Source organism: Heptranchias perlo, chromosome 20 (genome assembly GCF_035084215.1).
Source record: "Heptranchias perlo isolate sHepPer1 chromosome 20, sHepPer1.hap1, whole genome shotgun sequence".
NCBI classification, from domain to species: domain Eukaryota; kingdom Metazoa; phylum Chordata; class Chondrichthyes; order Hexanchiformes; family Hexanchidae; genus Heptranchias; species Heptranchias perlo.
The window spans coordinates 21,434,238-21,447,233 of NC_090344.1; the positions used below are offsets into that span (position 1 = coordinate 21,434,238).

Here is a 12,996-nt window from a genome sequence, read left to right on the forward strand (position 1 = left end):
CCCGAAAACCTCTTTAATGGTCTTCTGACTCTTGACGTTGCTGGAAAGACGTTTGCTATTATTCCCACAATTGTGCACCATCTTCTTTTCCAAAGATCTCTGAGCTTCTCCAATAGCTGCATGTGTCTCCCTCGATTGTGGGTGATATTTGTCCCAATTCTCCTGTGAACTGAGTTCATCCTGTTCCGACCTGAGTTAAATGTAAGACAGTTCAGGGAGTCGGGAATCATTCACCCCGAGACCTACACTGACAGGTAAAACCCCAGACGGTTCCTTAGTAAGGATTCCTCTGGTTCCTCGGCATATATTTGTCAGGATACTGAAACCCAGCTTTCTTACAGTCCACTCCTGGAGGCCCCACTCCCTGAGCCTGCAACCTTCAGCAGGGTCAGTGGTGGAGTTCCGCAGTGGGAGTGATCCCAGAGTAACTGTCGGGATCGCTCCCGCCCTGTGGATGGTCAGGGTTGTGTATTTTTAGTGATCCTGGTGTCTAACACGCACACAGCAATAAAACCGTGAATTCTGGAAACACACTGCAGGTCCTTCTTTATCTGGAGATCGAATGACTGTTGTATAATTGTACCAGCAGTTAACAGGCTCCTGTGAACTCCTCCCTCTGCTATTTTAATGCAGACTTTAACCCATTTATTTTTAACGGGTTTATTTTAAATGAGTTAACGCCTGCCTTAAATGGTAGACTCAGGACTGTCACTCAAACAGGTTAAATCTCCATAGAATAATTACCACAGTCATTTTTAGACTGGACGCCGTACGGTGACTTTGCTGTCAGTGAAGAGAGACGAGAAAGACCAAAGTGCCGTTTGCCCCTCTCAGTGTGGCCCTGAAGGACTGTGTCCAGGCTGAAGTTCTGTTCCCACCGGACGATCCTCCCCCCAGATTGTCCTTTCTGAGCTCTAGTCAGGTGATGCTAAACACTCAGGTGGGAAAGACCAAAATCTACAACAAGGTGTTTAAAATAAAGCTGATTTATTTGACAGATATCCAGAATATTAAACTCCAGCCCAGTTATTGGGATTATTAACATCTGCGGAAACAAACCCCAACTGTCAGAATGAACATGGTTCAGTCCTGGATGGGATTAACAGCAGAATCCAACCCCTGCAGTCACATGTGAACTCACTGGTGTCTCAGCACGTCTGATGACTGAGTGAATCCCTTCCCACACACGGAGCAGGTGAACAGTCTCTCCCCAATGGGTGTGCGTTGATGTGTCAGCAGTTCATTTTTGCTTTTAAAGCTCTCCTCACTGTCAGAACAATTAAAGGTCTCTCCCCAGGGTGAGTACGTTGGTGTGTCAGAAGGTGGGATGACCGAGTGAATCTCTTCTTACACACAGAGCAGATAAACGGCCTCTCCCCAGTGTGAGTGCGTTGGTGTCTCAGCAGTTCATTTTTGCTTTTAAACCTCTTCTCACAGTCAGAACATTTAAAAGGTCTCTCATCAGAGTGAACTTGTTGGTGTGCCAGAAGATGGGATGACCGAGTGAATCTCTTCTTACACAAGGAGCAGGTGAACGGTCTCTCCCTCGTGTGAGTGCGTTGGTGTCTCCACAGTTCGTATATGCTTTTAAAGCTTTTCTCACAGTCAGAACATTTAAAAGGTCTCTCATCAGAGTGAACTCGCTGGTGTGTCAGAAGGTGGGATGACCGAGTGAATCTCTTCTTACACACGGAGCAGGTGAACGGCCTCTCCCCAGTGTGAGTGCGATGGTGTCTCAGCAGTTCGTTTCTGCTTTTAAATCTCTTCCCACAGTCAGAACATTGAAAAGGTCTCTCCCCAGTGTGAACTCGTTGGTGTGTCAGCAGATTCCTTTTGCTTTTAAACCTCTTTGCACAGTCAGTACATTTAAAAGGTCTCTCATCAGAGTGAACCCGCTGGTGTGACAGAAGGTGGGATGACTGAGTGAATCTCTTCTTACACACGGAGCAGGTGAACGGTCTCTCCCCAGAGTGAACTCGTTGGTGTGACAGAAGGTGGGATGACTGAGTGAATCTCTTCTTACACACGGAGCAGGTGAACGGTCTCTCCCCAGAGTGAACTCGTTGGTGTGACAGAAGGTGGGATGACTGAGTGAATCTCTTCTTATGCTGAGAGCGGGTGAACGGCCTCTCCCCAGTGTGAGTGCGTTGGTGTCTCAGCAGATTAATTTTGCTATTAAAGCTCTTCTCACAGTCAGAATATTTAAAATGTCTCTCCCCAGTGTGAACTCGCTGGTGTGTCAGAAGGCTGGATGACTGAGTGAATCTCTTCCCACACACAGAGCAGGAGAACGGCCTCTCCCCAGTGTGAACTCGCTGGTGTGTCAGAAGGTTGGTTGACTGAGTGAATCTCTTCCCACACACAGAGCAGGAGAACGGCCTCTCTCCAGTGTGAGTGCGCTGGTGTGTCAGCAGTTCATTTCTGCTTTTAAATCTCTTCTCACAGTCAGAGCATTTAAAAGGTCTCTCCCCAGTGTGAATTCGCTGGTGTGACAGCAGGGTGGATGAAGAAGTGCATCCCTTTCCACACACGGAGCAGGTGAACGGCCTCTCCTCAGTGTGAACTCGCTGGTGTGTCAGAAGGTGGGATAACTGAATGAATCTCTTCCCACACACAGAGCAGGTAAACGGCTTCTCCCCAGTGTGTGTGCGTTGGTGTGTGAGCAGATTACTTTTGCTTTTAAACCTCTTCTCACAGTCAGAACATTTAAAAGGCCTCTCCCCCGTGTGAACTCGCTGGTGCATCAAGAGGCCGTCTGACTGAGCGAATCCCTTCCCACACACGGAGCAGGAGAACGGCCTCTCCCCGGTGTGACTGCGTCGATGAATTTCCAGCTGTGACGGGCAATTGAATCCCTTCCCACAGTCCCCACATTTCCACGGTTTCTCCGTGGTCCGGGTGACCTTGTGTCTCTCCAGGTTGGATGATCAGTTGAAGCCTCGTCCACACACACGGTTTCTCCCCGCTGTGAATGGTGTGATGTTTTTTCAGGCTGTGTAACTGGTTAAATCTCTTTCCACAGTCAGTGCACTGGGACACTCTCACTCAGGTGTTTGAAATCTTCTCCCACAGACAGAATAAACAAACATTTCTCCTTCTATATTCAAAGGCCGATGATATTCAGGTCCTGATCATTCGAGTGACTCAGTCAGATCTTAACATGATCTTTGGTTTGAGTTTCCTGTCTGCAAATCCTCCCATTCCAATACCCTGCAAAAAGAGTTTACAAAAGTCATCACTGTAAATACACGATCGAAATTCAGAACAGACAATTCTAGTTTCTATGGAACATTCTTTCATCTCTTGTTCCCCAAAGCTGTAAATCCCCGTCCCACACACTCTCCCTCCTCCCTGTGCTGAAATCCAAACCCATCCCATCATCTTTCAGTGGCCCTAAACCATGAGTGAACGTGAGAGAGTGAATGTGAGAGAGTGAGAAAGTGAATGTGAGAGAGTGAATGTGAGAGTGCGTTAGAGAGTGAATGTGAGTACAGCAGTGGGCTCGGTGTGGAGAATGAAGTGGGGCAGGTGGAGCATGTTTCAGTGGGGCAGCAGTGATCATAATCTCATTAGGTTTAGAATCGTTATGGAAAAGGACAAGGAACAAACAAATATGAAAATACTTAACTGGAGGAGGGCTAATTCCAGTGAGTTAAAAAGGAAACTTGTCCAGGTGGATTGGAATCAAAAATCCAGGCAGAACAGTAATTGAACAATGGGAGGCCTTGAAGGAGGAGTTGGTTCAGGTACAGAGCAGACAGATCCCCACGGGGGAGAAAGGAAGGGCATCCAAAGCTAGAGCTCCCTGGATGACTAAAGAGATAGAGATTAAAATGAAACAGAAAAAGGAGGCTTATGACGAATGTAAGGTTCATAATACAGTAGTGAACCAGGCTGAACAAAGAAAGTACAGAGGAGATCTAAAAAAGGGAATAAGAGGTGCAAAGAGAGAGTATGAGAATAGATTGGTGGTTAACATAAAAGGGAATCCAAAAGTCTTTTCTAAACATACAAACAGTAAAAGGGGAGTCAAAGGAAGGGTGGGTCGATTTGGGACAAAAAAGGAGATCTTCTTGTGGAGGCAGAGGGCATGGCTGAGGCACTAAATGAATACTTTACATCCGTCTTCACCAGAGAAGAGGATTCTGCCATTGTACAGTAAAGGAGGAGGTAGTAGTGATATTGGAGACAATAAAAATAGATAAAGAGGAGGTACTTAAAAGATTGGCAGTGCTCAAAGTAAAAAAGATTTTCGGTCCAGATGTGATGCCTCCTAGATTACTGAGGGAAGTAAGGGTGTAGATAGCGGAGGCTCTGACCACAATCTTCCAATCCTCCTTGGATATGGGAGTGATGTCTGAGGACTGGAGGATTGCAAGTGTTACACCCCTGTTCAAGAATATGGGAGAGGGATAAACCCGGCAATTACAGGCCAGTCAGCCTAACGTCGGTGGTGGGAAACTTCGAGAGACTAGAATCGGGGACAAAATTAATTCTCACTTGGAACAACGTGAGTTAATAAATGACAGTCAATATAGATTTGTTAAAAGTAAAATCACGTCTGACTAATTTGATTGAGTACGTCAGTGAAATAACGGAGAGGGTTGATGAAGGTGGTGACTCGATGTTGTGTCCATGGACATTTAAAAGGCGTTTGGTAAAGTACCACCGAATGGACCTGTTGGTAAAATTGAAGCCCATGGCAGCATGGATACAAAATTGGCGGAGAGACAGAATGCAGAGAGCAGTGGGGAACAATTGTTTCACAGACTGGAAGGAAGTATACAGTGAAGTTCTGCAGGGATTGGTATTAGGACCATGCCTCTTTTTGATATATATTGATGGCCTGGACGTGTAAGTAGTGGGGTGCTGCAAGGATCAGTGCTTGGGCCTCAGCTATTTACAATATATATCAATGACTTAGCGGATGGGACCGAGTGTAAAGTATCCAAGTTTGCTGATGATATAAAGCTAGATGGGAAAGTAAGCTGTGAGGAGGACACAAAGAGCCTGCAAAGGGATATAGACAGGTTAAGTGAGTGGGCAAGAAGGTGGAAGATAGAGTATAATGTGGGGAAATGTGAGGTTATTCACTTTGGTAGGAAGAATAGAAAAACAGAATTTTTTTTAAATGGTGAGAAATGATTAAATGTTGGTGTTCAGAGCGATTGGATGTCCTCGTACAAGAAACACCGAAAGATAACATGCAGGTACAGCAAGCAATTCGGAAGGCAAATGGAATGTTGGAATTTATTGCAAGGGGGTTGGAGTCGAAGAATAAGGAAGTCTTGTTGCAATTGTACAGGGCTTTGGTGAGACCACACCTGGAGTAATGTGTACAGTTGTGCTCTCCTTATCTAAGGAAGGATATACTTGCCTTGGAGCCGGTGCAGCGAAGGTTCACTAGATTGATTCCTGGGATTCGAGGGTTGTCCTATGAGGAGAGATTGAGTAAAATGGGCTAATTCATTCTCTCTGGAGTTTGGAAGAATGAGACGTGATTTCATTGAAACTTCTCAGATTCGGAGAGGGCTTGAGAGGGTAGATACTGAGAGGATGTTTCCCCTGGCTGGACAGTGTCGAACTAGGGGCATAGTCTCAGGATAAGGGGTCGGCCATTTAGGACTGAGAAGAGGAGGAATTTCTTCACTCAGAGGGTTGTAAATCTTTGGAATTCTCTACCTCAAAGGGCTGTGAATGGTCAGTCGTTGAGTATTTGCAAGGCTGAGATCGATAGATTTTTGGACTCGAAGGGAATCAAGGGATATGGGGATCGGGCAGTAAAGTGAAGTTGAGGTCGAAGATCAGCCTTGATCTTGTTGAATGGCAGAGCAGGCTCAAGGGGGCGTACAGCCTACTCCTGCTCCTATTTCTTATGTTCTTATGAACCGTCATGTTTTCTTCCTCATTTACAGACTCTCCCTGACATTCAACATTTCTCCTTCATTTACAAACAATTCCTGACCAATCACCATTTCTCCTTCATTTGCAGATGCTTCCTGACCGATCACCAGTTCCCCTTCATTTGCAGACTCCCTGACCTTCACCATTTCTCTTTCATTTACAGATGCTCCCTGACCGATCCACATTTCTCCATCATTTACAGACGATGCCTGACTGATCACCATTTCTCCTTCATTTACCGACGTGCCCTAACTGATCTCCATTTCTCCTTCATTTACAGACGCTCCCTGACCGAGCACCACTTCTCCTTCATTTACAGACGCTCCCTAACTGATCTCCATTGTTCCTTCATTTCCAGATGCTCCCTGACCGTTCACCATTTCTCCTTCATTTCCAGACGCTCCCTGACCGTTCAGCATTTCTCCTTCATTTCCAGACGCTCCCTGACCGATCAACATTTCTCCTTCATTTACAGACGCTCCCTGACCGATCACCATTTCTCCTTCATTTACCGACGTGCCCTAACTGATCTCCATTTCTCCTTCATTTACCGACGTGCCCTAACTGATCTCCATTTCTCCTTCATTTACAGACGCTCCCTGACCGAGCACCACTTCTTCATTTACAGACGCTCCCTAACTGATCTCCATTGTTCCTTCATTTCCAGACGCTCCCTGACCGTTCACCATTTCTCCTTCATTTTCAGACGCTCCCTGACCGTTCAGCATTTCTCCTTCATTTCCAGACGCTCCCTGACCGATCAACATTTCTCCTTCATTTACAGACGCTCCCTGACCGATCTCCATTTCTCCTTCATTTCCAGACGCTCCCTGACCGATCACCATTTCTCCTTCATTTACAGACGCTCCCTGATTCGATGAGTCACGAGGTTTGACGCTGACTCTGCGCATGCTCGGAGGCCGCGGGCCGTGTGTTGAGTTTCGGGTCTGATCTAAACCGGAGCCCCCGGAGTGTAGAGAGAGAGAGGAGAATGTTCACTGTTTGATATTCGGGCCCGGGGCCGCACTCGGGGTTTGTGAAGCCCCCGCCCCCTCCCCCGGGGTTTATTAACCCGCTCCCCCCGCCCATCTCTCACCTGTTGCGGACACGATCTCGGCCTCACTCCCCGCCCGCCGCGCATGCTCAGCTCACACTGCCCGGGTGATTGACGGGAGCTCCGGACCAATAGGAAGAGCGGAGAGGGACTGGAGGACCGAGCGGGCGGTTGGTCCTCCAACCAATGGGAGTGTGTGAGGGGCGGGACTTGCGGCACCGAGTGGGCGGGGCTGAGCCCGGATCTCCCTCATTGGCTGAAAGTCTGCCTCATTTTGAAAGCTGATTGGTGTGAAACTCTTGGGGAAAACTGGCCCTTTGTGTTGTGGAGAAAAACCGATGGAACCGAGTGGGTGGAGCAAAGATTTCAACATTGGGAATGAAATGGATTAATTCAGGACAGACAGCAGGGATTATTGGAGGGAATAACACAGTGTGGGGATAAAATGCAATGGAGGTTGTGAAGATGGATTGTTAAAAAGTGTTTGAGAAGATGCCGGACAGGAGGCTTGTTGATCAGATTAAAGCTCACGGTATTAAAGGGAGTGGGTCAGTGTGGATGGGAAGTTGGAGAAAGGGCAGAGTGGTGGTTAATGGATGTTTTTCAGACTGTGGGGATGTAAACAGTGGTGTCCCCCAGGGGCAGTGTTGGGACCATTGCTCTTCTCAATACAGAGAAATGACCTGGGCTTGGGTACAAGGGCAGAAGATCAACATTTCCTGACAACACCAAGATAGGGAGCATTGAGAACTGTGAAGAGGAATGTTAGCAACTTCAGTGTAACATTGGAACATTAGGAACTGGAGTAGGCCATTCAGCCCCTCGAGCCTGTTCCACCATTCAGTGAGATTGGTATCAGTGACCGTGGAGTTCGTTTATATCAGACAGGAGGAGATTGGTATCAGTGACTGTGGTGGTTTTATTTATCAGACTGGAGGTGATTGGTGTCAGTGACTAGGTTCATGAACTGGAATTAGACATTTAGCCCCTGAAGTCTACTCCGTCATTCAATTAGATCAGGACTAATCTGTATCACAACTCCATTTACTCGCCTTTGCTCGATATCCCTTGCAACCCTCACACAATACATATCTATCGATCTCAATACTGAAAATTTCAATTACCCCCAGCACCCACAGCCTTTCAGGGAAGTGAGTTTATAATTTCCACTGCCCTTTGTGTGAAAAATTATCACCTTATTTTGCTCTTAAATGATCTAGCTCTAATTTTAAGATTATCAAGAAGGTGGCAGATGGAGTACAATGTGGGGGAATGTAGAAATTCTTCACTTTGGTAGGAATAATAGCAAAGCAGAATATTTTTTAAAAGGTCAGAGTCTAAGAAATGTTCATGTTCAGAGCGATTTGGGTGTCCTTGTACACGGATCACAGAAAGTTAACAAGCAGATACAGCAAACAATTAGGAAAGCAAATAGTATGTTGGCCTTTATTGCAAGTGGGTTGTAGAATAACAGTAAGGAAGTCTTGCTGCAATTCTTCAGGGCTTTGGTGTGACCACACCTGGAGTACTGTGTATAGTTTTGGTCTCCTTACCTGAGGAAGGATATACTTGCCTTAGAGGGGGTGCAACAAAGGTTCACTGGATTGATTCCTGGAATGAGAGGGTTGTTGTATGAGGAGAGATTGAGTAGAATGGCCCTATATTCTGTGGAGTTTGGAAGAATGAGAGGTGAACTCATTGAAACGTCTAAAATTCATAGAGTGCATGACAGGGTAGATGCTGAGAGGCTGTTTCCCCTTGCTGGAGAGTCTAGAACTAGAGGTTATAGTCTCAGGATAAGTGATCGGCCATTTAGGACTGAGATAAGGAAAAATTTCTTCACTCAGAGTGTTGTGGAGATTTGGAATTCTCTACCCCAGAGGGCTGTGGATGCTCAGTCGTTGAATATATTCAAGAATGAGATCGAAAACATTTTGGACACCAAGGGAATCAAGGAATTGGGAAGGAAAGTGGAGTTAAGATAGATCAGCCATGTACTTACTGAATGGCAAAGCAGACTCGAGGGGCCATATGGCCCACTCCTGCTCCTATTTCTTATGCCCTCTTGTTCTGGATTCCTCCTCCAGAAGAAATCATTTCTCTGTATCTACCTTATTGTATACCTTTATTATTTTAAACATCTCGATGAGATCACATCTCCATGTTCCAAACTCATTGGAATAAAAACCAATTTTTGCAACCCGTCCTCATAATTTAATCCTTTTAACCCCGGCATCATTCTGGTGAATCTACACTGTACCTTTTAAAAGGCCGATTTATCTCTCCTTAGGTTTGTTGCCCAGTTCTCCAGATGGGGTCTGACCAAGGTTCTTAACAACAGAAGCATCACTTCTGTATTCCAACCCCACTCAAGATAAAGGTCAACATTCAATTAGACTTGTTGATTATTGTCAAGATTTGTAAGGTATTTGCAAAGGATTCGTGGGGATCTGAGAGTTGGGATTTTTCTTTATTCTGTCCACCAAAGGAGTTAGACAACATACTTACTCCTGTAAATATAGAAATGGATTATTGGTCCGTGATGTGTTTACTTGTTTGTATTTTGTTAAATACATTTGCAGAGTGTATTTAAATTTAAGCCGAGATTCCCAGGCCTGATGCTCTATTCACACATCGAAGGTGAGAGAGATGCTGTGGGACACACGATAAGTCCAGTCGCTGAAAGTGATTCACAGACTGGGTTTTGTGTTTAGTGATCCCGGGTACATTACCGATACCTTCCCTGGATCCCAAGGCTGGGAGAGGCACTCGGGAAGGTCTGGGGAACTGGGATTTGGCCATGAGAGTAATTGAAGGTATGAGAACTGAAATAATCTACATTGAAAAATGAGAAAAGGCATAATAATCGATAATTAGGTCATTAATTAGTCTCTTATCTTGAATTCGTCAAGTAATTGACCCATTCTGTTTGATGTGGAGATGCCGGTGATGGACTGGGGTTGACAATTGCAAACAATTTTACAACACCAAGTTATAGTCCAGCAATTTTATTTTAAATTCACAAGCTTTCGGAGGCTTCCTCCTTCCTCATTTACCTGAGGAAGGAGGAAGCCTCCGAAAGCTTGTGAATTTAAAATAAAATTGCTGGACTATAACTTGGTGTTGTAAAATTGTTTACATTCTGTTTGAAACAAAGTTGATTTATTTCACATATATCCAGAATATTGAATTTCAGCCCAGTTATAGCGGTTATTAACATCATCAGAAACAAATCCCAACTTCCAGAATGAAGTTCTGCTGCTGAAACCTCATCCCAGCCTTTGTTTACCTCGAGACTCGACTATTCCAATGCTCTCCAGGCCCGGCCTTCCACTTTACACCCTCCGTAAACTTGAACCCACAATCTCCAGATCAATAATCAGTCGCATTATTCATTGTGTCACTGGCCCAGGCTGTGGAGAATACGGAGCAGCTCACACTCCCACAGCACTGCGGTATGAGCAGGTACCGAGTCAGCCTCAGTCATGAGCACTGGAATTCATGAGTCCGGGTGTGTCAAAGGTGCACGGTGAACAATCACCAAAGTGAAATATTTTTGCCGCTTCCCTTCGATATCTCAGCTGGCAGAGCGACAAGACTGTCGTGGAAAATAAGATAAAGTCATCCTCACGTAATTTGTTCAATTCCGGCTCGAAGGAGTACGTGTGCTTTTGCAATAAGCAGCAATTAGTTCAAGGTCACTCTCTTAATTTTACACACAACTTACAGATTAACATGTCGCCATGAAAGCACATGACGCCTCTTTTCCTTTCACAAACTTCAGAACTTTCTGTGTCTGCCCAAACAAGGCTGTTTTGCCTCTGCTCACCAGCAGGGAGTGCTTTTGAGCAGCATTAGTTCAAAACACTCAGCTCTCGCTCTCAGGCAAAAGAAGTCTTCGAACAGCAGTGGTCTCCACGAGTCTGAACATGTCAACAGGCGCACGGTGAACAATCACCAAATACAATCTTTTCTATCGCTTCCCTTCGATAGCTCAGCTGGTAGAGCGGAGGACTGTAGTGCATTAACCAAAGTAAAGTCATCCTTAGGTCGCTGGTTCAATTCCGGCTCGAAGGACTGAGTATGCTTTTGGAATAAGCAGCAATTACCTCAAGGTCGCTCTCTGAACTTTACAGGCAGCTTTCAGATTAACATGTTGCCACTGAGTCACAGGACACCTCTTTTCCTTTCTCGAACCGAAAAGCTTTCTGTCTCTGCCCGAGCACGGCTGTTTCACTCGAGCATTTCCCTCTGCTCACCAACAGGGAGTGCCTTTGATCAGCAACACTTCAAATCGCCCTCAATTTCAGGCAAAAAGGTTTTCGATCAGTCAGTCAGTCAGGGCTCACGCTGCTCCCTCAAGCTCGGGCGGCTGTTGCTTTCCGGTGACCTCGTCTTCCTTCCGCAGGCTCGGGCTCTTCTCAGCATCATTCATGATTACTGTGGCTTCCCGTTCTGCTGTTCCTCACTTGCTGATGCTCGATACTGCAGATTGGAGCAAAGTATTTAATATATTTAGGGAGCGGCAACCCAAGGCAAGATTTCTCTGCTGGTCGTGGAGCAGCTTGGAGGCGAGTGCGAGGCGGGAACTGTGAAGGGCGATTTCCAAACAGCAAACGAGGAATTAGCTCAACTGGTAGAGCGCTCACTTGGCATGTGAGAAGTCGTGGGATCGTTGATTATATTCTCCACTCACCGTTTGTCTTGGTGCAATTAAACAGAAAGAAGAGTGTTGTCAGCGAGTCCATAGCCCATGTACTTCCTAAACTTTACTGTGTGTTTGAGTACAGAGAGGTCAAGGGGCAGAACATCTTTTGATGAGCTGCAGTCAGCAAAAGTTCTTGATTTTGCTCTGCAGCAAAGATGGAAAGATGAGGTGAGAGATGGAAAAAAAGCTTCATAATCCCTGATGCCTTCTCTGAAGATTGAATTCAGGACCTTCAGATTATGACACTGATGCACTGCTTGCTGCACTAAGAAGGCACTTACCAGGTCTGGAGCCAGGCAGCACCACCAAGTTGGACAGTTTGCAAGGTATTGAAAGCAATAAAATAATGTACAGTTTGCAAAAAAATTCCCAAACCAAGTAGGAATCGAACCTCTTGCTTTCTAATCCATAATCATATGCGTTATCCATTGCACCACTAGTCTCAATTATAGTGAGGAAGTAGCATTGTGAGGCAGTGAGCATGGCAGAGGTACTAAATAAATACTTTCCATCTGTCTTCACCAAGGAAGAAGATGCTGCCAGAATGTCAGTAAAGGAAGATGTAGTTGAGATACTGGATTGGCTAAAAATTCATAAAGAGGAGGTACTTGAAAGGCTGGCTGGACTTAAAGTAGAAACGTCACCTGGTCCGGATGGGATGCATCCTCGGTTAGTGAGGGAAGTAACGGTGGAAATTGCAGAGGTACTGGCCATAATCTTCCAAACATCCATGGATAAGGGGGTGATGCCAGATGACTGGAGAATTGCAAATGTTACACCCTTGTTCAAGAAAGGGTGAAAGATAAAACCCAGCATCAACAGACCAGTTAGTTTAACCTCGGTAGTGGGGAAAGTTCCAGCAACGATAATCCGGGAGAGAATTAGCAGTCACTTGGACAAGGATTAGAGAAAGCCAGCACGGATTTGTTAAAGGTAAATCGTGTTTAATTAAATTGATACAGTTTTTTGATGAGGTAACAGAGAGTAGATGAGGGAAATGCAGCTAATGTGGTGTGTATGGACTTCCAAAAGGCGTTAGATAAAGTGCCTCACAATGGGTTTGTCATCAAGATTGAAGCCCATGGAATAAAAGGGGGCAGTAGCAGCATGGATACAGAATTGGCTAAATAACAGGAAACAGAGGGTAGTGGTGAACGGTTGTTTTTCGGAATGGAGGGAGATGTACAGTGGTGTTCCCCAGGGGTCGGTGCTGGGACCACTGCTTTTCTTGATATACATTAATGACTTGGACTTGGGGATACAGGGCACAATTTCCAAATTCTTGCTACCAAAATGCTCCACTTCACTGTCATCTGCATTAAAATTCATT

General features: G+C 45.6%; 1 protein-coding gene and 1 non-coding gene across 2 annotated transcripts; one reads left to right on the forward strand and one right to left on the reverse strand.

Moving 5' to 3' along the window:
• Positions 1–970: 970 nt before the first annotated feature.
• On the reverse strand, positions 971–12,095 carry LOC137335968 (zinc finger protein 271-like). The gene is made up of 2 exons (XM_068001473.1): positions 11,948–12,095; positions 971–2,923 (listed from the first exon to the last, which is right to left on the reverse strand). Exons 1-2 carry the CDS (start codon positions 12,093–12,095, stop codon positions 1,233–1,235), a joined length of 1,839 nt encoding a protein of 612 aa, XP_067857574.1. The 3' UTR covers positions 971–1,232.
• trnay-gua (transfer RNA tyrosine (anticodon GUA)) lies at positions 10,942–11,035 on the forward strand. Its single transcript has 2 exons — positions 10,942–10,978; positions 11,000–11,035. It is a non-coding gene; the product is annotated as a tRNA-Tyr (tRNA).
• Positions 12,096–12,996: the final 901 nt, after the last annotated feature.

Excerpts from the sequence above, each read along its gene's own strand:
- LOC137335968 (XM_068001473.1), bottom strand. The coding sequence starts at position 12,095 with ATGGATAACGCATATGATTATGGATTAGAAAGCAAGAGGTTCGATTCC. Across the intron at positions 2,924-11,947 it reads GCTGCCTGGCTCCAGACCTG|CCAACCTGGAGAGACACAAG; the intron begins GTAAGTGCCTTC and ends TCAACTGATCAT.